The sequence below is a fragment of the Notothenia rossii genome, assembly GCF_949606895.1.
Source record: "Notothenia rossii genome assembly, chromosome: 3".
Taxonomy (NCBI): domain Eukaryota; kingdom Metazoa; phylum Chordata; class Actinopteri; order Perciformes; family Nototheniidae; genus Notothenia; species Notothenia rossii.
In genome coordinates, this window is record NC_136901.1 from 18,190,241 (window position 1) to 18,196,839 (window position 6,599).

Below are 6,599 nucleotides of genomic sequence, written 5' to 3' on the forward strand. Positions count from 1 at the left end.
ATATCCCCGATGTGTGGTTACGTAACTAGCGTGGGGACTTTATTTGCATAGCTAATGGCGCAGTTGCTATTTATTTTCATGTGTGATGTTGGTGTGTTTCAAGACTTTGGGAGACAACGGTACTGCATGTCACGAAGGGACAGATTCACCTACAGCCAGTGATGCTGGGCTTATAGACCCAGAGCAAGAGGTCGCCTCTCCACTGGTTCCTCAACAACATCTGTGCTTCACTGCGGCTCACAGTGTAACCTCAGGCCTTTCCGTCGTTCATCAGGTAGTGTAAATGTAACGCAGAAGTAGCGCCCCCATTTGACACCAAAACGCGGTAAATACTCAGCACACCTTTGTACATGTTAAAAACATATTAGAAAAACATCTCAGTATGATGCAGGCTGTTACAACTCCAACACTTGCTATGACCTCCATAATTAACATATTACATTAAAACATCTCAGCCCGAATGTCAACAAAACCTGAAGATAAGCTTTGTAAAGGTAGATTTTATGGCAGGGCTGTTGTATTGGAGTGCATTACATTGTACAAGTGTATCTAATAAAGTGGCCACCGAATGTATGATGTTTCACAATTATATAAGGCCAACCTCTTTTTATCCTAGCTGTCCAGGTACAGCCCAGGATGGTCAGTGTGGGGTGTCAGACAGAATCTCCACTGCCCAGTCCTGCACACAGTGATGATGAGTCATCTTCTGTTTCCATGGACCACCCTGGGGATATGCCATGGAGCCCAGAGGAGGAAATGATGAGCGAGTCGTCTGACGAGGAACCATCAAAAGAGCCACTGCAGCAAACTAATTTTGATCTCAAGTAAGGCTTCTTTTCATTTTAGATGATGTGTACTGTATTACCAAATTGTGTCAGTCAGAAATAACAAGTGTTTTTTTTTCTTTTTTCAGTGCTGCTTACAAGTTCATTGTGTTTCAAAGCCAGTTGATGTCCTTGTTTACCATTTGCCCTTCCTGTTGTGGGGAAACCCAGGGTAATGTGGAGCAGCAAGAAGGAACGTATATAAAGATAAAACAAGTAAGAGGATATGTGTGAATTCCACTGATGTACAAATAAAGGTTGTATCATAACCTGTATGTAAATGTTTGTTTTATTTGTATGTTTTATCAATTCACTGTGTCTATACTTCATTAGTTTTATGGTATAATTGATTTTTGACTGACTAAGAGTTGTACTGGCAATGTTCTGCTTTTCACATCTCTTAGGTCTGTGCAACATGTGGGTATGAGCGTTTTCGGCAGAACCAGCCAATGCTGTACAGAAACATGCCAGCCTGCAACCTGTTAGTGAGTGAGGCCATCCACTTTTCAGGTTGCATGGCTACCCAGACAATACGGATGTTGAAACAATTTGGGCTTCAGTGCATCAGTGTCGGCACCTTTTTCCGCCATCAACGCCTGTACACAATCCCTACTATCGTGCAGGCCTGGCAAAATTAGCAGGCTGGGATTATCCGAGAACTCAAGGAGATCGGGGGTGGGCTAATCCTCTCTGGTGACTGCAGGTAGAACACTTCAGCTTGTATTATTTATATAGAAAATATTTAAATTACATTCATTTAGCTTTATCCAAAGTAACTTACAATAACTGCATTGCATTGTTTTTTGGGCTTTAACGTCTGATTTAAACTGTTTTTGACACTCATAGGTCAGACTCTCCTGGCCATTGTGCCAAATATGGCACCTACTCCTTGATCGAGGACAGAATAAACAAGGTTTTGGATCTTCAACTTGTCCAGGTAAGTTAACGTTATCAGTCACACAAATCTGATGTGCTTTCGTCTGATGTGACACGGTTAGTGATATGACTGCATAATGTTGTTTTACAGAGCTCAAAGGTCCCAAGCAGCACCTGGTGTGAACTAGAGGGTCTGAAACGCAGCATTGACTTCCTTAAGGAGCAACACATGCAAGTTTCAGCCCTTATTACGGACAGAAATCGCCAGGTAAAGACACACAAGAACGAACAGACATATGTACACACAAGATTCTTGGCGCACCATATTAACAGCAAAAAAATAAACGTCTTTCCAGTTAGTAAGTAATTAAGGTGTTGTGTTTCACTCTTTAGGTTGCCAAGTGGGTGCGGGAGGAGTTGTGTCCAGGAGGAACGAGTCATTTCTTTGATATCTGGCATATTGGTAAAAGTATGTATCTTGATGTTGGTAGGTTTGATTAGGCTGGCTTTTGTTTATAATTACATTTTCTTTTTTAAAATGTTGTTTCTGTTGTGAAACAGGTCTAGGGAAAGCTTTGGATGCTGCTGCAAAGGAGAGGGAGTGTGAGGACCTGAAGCTGTGGAGGCCAGCCATCATCAATCACCTGTACTGGACTGCAGCTTCCACTCCTGATGGAGATCCAGATGTGATGGAAGCCAAGTGTCAAAGTATGGTGAATCATGTTCAGGACATCCATGAACACGGCACTCCTGCATTTCCCTGCTGTGCACATCCACCTCTGAAGGGAGAAGCAAGGGACAAGGAGTGGCTGGAACCAGGTAACGTACTCTGTACACCGTGTTGCCGAAAATTCTTAATTGTCCAAGTGCTTGTTGGTGCTTAGTTTATTTTGGTTCCAGAGGACTCCATCAATATATAACCCAAAGTTTGCTAACACATTAACAAGGCGTTATATGAATAACACCTGATAGTATCACACAATCGTGCTTTATCAGTGTAGGTAATACATGCATATGTAGACAATTCTAGTAACATCAGAACAAAATATGTGTTTGTACAGGAACAACTGCAGCCATTAAACTGGAGAGGGTGACTTTAAGAACAGCATTGGTGAAGGATGTTCGGAAGTTGTCTCCACAGCATCAGACCTATTCCCTGGAGGCATTTCACTCCCTCATCCTCCACTTTGCACCAAAGCACACTGGGTTCTCCTTCCTCGGGATGTACAGCAGGTAAATATGATGTGATGGTGAAATAATGTGTACGGCTTTGGGATGTTAATAATTAACCATGTAACCGTTACCGGACAATACGAAGTGTAACCGATTGATGCAATCAGTTAAACAGTTTATTCACATATGTACAACTTGTGAACTGCATAATCTGCTTTTTCTACAGGCTTCTCATGGCAGCCCTGCACTTTAACCATAATAGCAGCAGAGAGGTAGCTCGAACCAGTGATGGTGAGGTGCGTTATGCAGTTCGCTACCCAAGGTTCTGCAAAGGTGGCTGGGTAGTTCGCCCTATCAAGGAGAAGCCATCATACGGTTAGCTGTTTTAGCCTAAATATTATTTATTGTGTGATGCATCTATAATATCACTGAATGTGATCACTTGTTTCCTTCCTTCAGCATACGCTGCAGCCCTGATGGAGTCTCTGAGTGAGGGCTACTCCAGGTCACCAAAGACTCTACGAGAGAGCAGTGCAGTCTTGTCCTCCACCCCCCTTTCCACTTCCTGCCAGGAGATCACCAAGGATGAGGCAGTTGGCCTTTATCTCGCACGGCATTCCCGGTTTAACACAGGAAATTAGTGTGAAACCAGCAGATTCCTTGGTTCACAGTTTTCAGGTTAAGATTATTCTAAATTGACATTTGTTTATTTGTTAGATAAAACCTGGTAAGATATATTGATGAAATCTGGTAAATAATTGGGGCAAGGATCAAGTTATTTAATTAAAAAAAAACATTGCAAGATAGCCTCTTTCTCTTTCTCTTCCTCCCTCTCACCCTCTCTCTCTCTCTCTCTCTCTCCTCCAGGTGTCCATGATGGAGAGGAGGTTGTGTGGCCCAGGCTCTATCTGTTTGGCTACACCTGGAAGCTGCTTGACATCCTCTCGGATCCATTTTCGTCATGTTTACATTTATATGTATAATTTTGTTATGGTACTCTGTACGCGCAACAACTATTGCATCTCCAGGGTCTATCCAGTGACAGGGATCCCTCTATTAGTCTTCCTGAGGTTTCTTCCATTTCCCTCCCCGTTAAAGGGTTTTTTTGGGGAGTTTTTCCTTCTCTGTATCTTGTATAGATTGTAAAGCCCCCGAGGTAAATTGTGATTTGTGATATTGGGCTATATAAATAAAATTTACTTCGAAAATTGACTGATGAAAAAAAAGTTTGTGTTTATACAGTTATATATTTTTATATATATTTATACAGTCACTAGTGTTAGGCTGCTGCTGCATGCAGGCTTAACCATAAATGCAGTATCTGTTCGATTATATATAGCTGATATAAACTTCTTAAGATGTTTTTTATACAATAAGACACTATGATTGGGATACATTGTATTGATCGTCACCAAAATGAGGCCACTCAAACCCTTTGTAAGTTCCTCCTCCTTCTGGGAACTGTCTTCTGATGGCAGACACAACACATGAGGGTAAGGGCTTCCTAATGTGCCTGCCTAGAACTCCATACGCCCAGCGGATGACCTACCTGTAAGCTGTGTAGCGGTATTGCCTGGGGATAGGGACATAATATCTACAGGTAAACTTGATAGCCTTGTTAACATCATAAACAAATGTGATATAGGTGGTGATGGTATAATTATGGTAACATTGTAATGGAGAAACAGACAAATTAGTCAATTGAGTTTTGATATTGTCTCCAATTAATTATCTAGATATAAACATATACTTCATAGCTGTACTATTTGCAATTATTATTAAACTCTTTCAACTTGACAAAAGATGCAGTATAATTAAAATTACAGGTTCTGGGTTTTGAAACCTGCTAAACACTCGGGGTCAATAGCAACTTTATTATCTTGGGCCACTAGGCTTTAATAGTATTTATCTTTTTAATTGTAATCTAAATATACTCATGTCTGATGGCCTGGAGCGGGCCATGCTCCTGCCTGAAGTTCATGTAGGCTATCTGTAGCACAACGGGATTCAGACAGCATGCTTCAAAGCCTGGGTGCAGTGTCAGGCATGTTATGTCTGGGCTGGGGGTGAGGTTCTCCACCAGGGCCCAGAAGGGATCCACCTCCCTGCAGCACATACTCTCCACAGCTGAGGTCATGGGCTGGCATTTCCCACACAAGCACCTATCAAACAAAGCGTTTATCAGGAAACCGTATTACATCTCTCTTCTCCCCCCCCCCCCCCCCCCCCCCCCCCTTCGCTGCTCTCTCTCTCTCTCCTCTCCCTCTCCTCCGGTACAGCTCCGTAAGACGTAGTGTGGAGTTGCGTTAGGTAACGCGAGATACGGCTGATACTTGCGCATTAGTTTCTGTTATGGATCAGTATCAACAGTCCTACCAGTAACGTTACTATATTATCAATGCTACTTTAGTTATAGCCTGATATATGATAGCTAGCTTTACAATGTTGTGATGTGACCGACGTTAGCCTCACCAAGACAGCTGCCCTGTTCTCCACTGGTTCTCCTCACACCACAGCTCCATTTCTCTCCGATGGCCGTTATTTCTTCTCATCCTTGGCTGCTCCTGGTCTCTTGTACGCCTAGCAGGCTCATAATTTTACGGCTGTGGTCCGTCATGTGCATTCGAATATACATGTTCAACCTCTTCTGTGTCAAAACTAGCATTGTGATCCATGTGTATTCACACATTAGACAGGCTTGCTCTCCCCCATGTTACGTCACACGCGGAGGTCACGTGCTGAGGCTTTGTTATGCGGAAGTGAAAATGTCTTACTAAAACGACGCCAGATGTCACTGTAGAGTATATTTCTGTATATTTTTTTGAAAATCTAGTGTATTCATCATTTTCCTACACATTTATTCACTGGTGTCTCTAACCTGCAAGTTGCTCTTTAACAAGTGATCAGCCCTAATTAAACATAAACAACTAATAATGAATCCAAACATGGACTTTAAATGGAACATATAACAAAAACCTGATAAATAACTTAACATGAGTAAATTAATAGACACGTGATGTTACATACTCACTTTCAGGCCCATTGCATGCCTTTGAGTTATTGAGTTTTGAGTTATACTTGCCTGCAGTTGAAATAAAAAGTTTAGTTCAACAGACTCTCAGCTCTCTGTCAGCGAGAAGCTTCAGGCTGATGAAAGGAGAGATAATATCATCAGGAAGTTATCACGCTCCTCGCAGGTACAGTGGTAATGTGACACGAACACCACACTGAGGTGTCACCAGGAACAGTTCCAGCCCGCTGAATCATTGTTCAGTCACACGACTGAGCAGCCTGTTAATGATACAGCCCTGACATTTAACATATAATAAGGTGTTTCATACTTCGGAGGCCATTTGCAGGTGGAACCAAGCGAAGACCTTTCAGTCAGAATTCCTGCTTCTTCTTCTTTGTCTCAATCCACCCTCCCCCGCCTTTCAACCTGTTTGTTCTCTTATCTCTCCTCGTCCTGAACCAATCGATGAGGCGCTCGTTAGCCAAGGGATGTTCATCGGCAAAAGCTTTTTTCGGAGAAGAGATTGGCCTAGAACTGGGGAAAAGAATGAGTGGATGGAGCAAACAGGCGCACTTAAACAAACACTTGAAAGCAGCAGCACTGCATGGACAAATGTCTGCAAAATGGTGGACCTATGGCTAATACAGGTTCACCTACTGTCAAATCAAGTTGGATCCTTAGCCTCATTAGCACGATGTAGATCAGAAGTGTAC

At 42.5% G+C, this 6,599-nt stretch overlaps 1 protein-coding gene across 1 annotated transcript; it reads left to right on the forward strand.

Annotated features, from left to right (window-relative positions):
- Positions 1-636: 636 nt before the first annotated feature.
- On the forward strand, positions 637-5,065 carry LOC307032835 (uncharacterized protein; the record flags this gene model as incomplete). Its single annotated transcript, XM_079671116.1, has 12 exons — positions 637-824; positions 914-1,040; positions 1,229-1,309; positions 1,463-1,527; positions 1,671-1,761; positions 1,852-1,968; positions 2,094-2,169; positions 2,262-2,519; positions 2,762-2,933; positions 3,100-3,248; positions 3,333-3,551; positions 3,741-5,065. The coding sequence occupies 11 exons, from the start codon at positions 637-639 to the stop codon at positions 3,512-3,514; spliced, it is 1,506 nt and encodes a 501-aa protein (XP_079527242.1). The 3' UTR covers positions 3,515-3,551; positions 3,741-5,065.
- Positions 5,066-6,599: the final 1,534 nt, after the last annotated feature.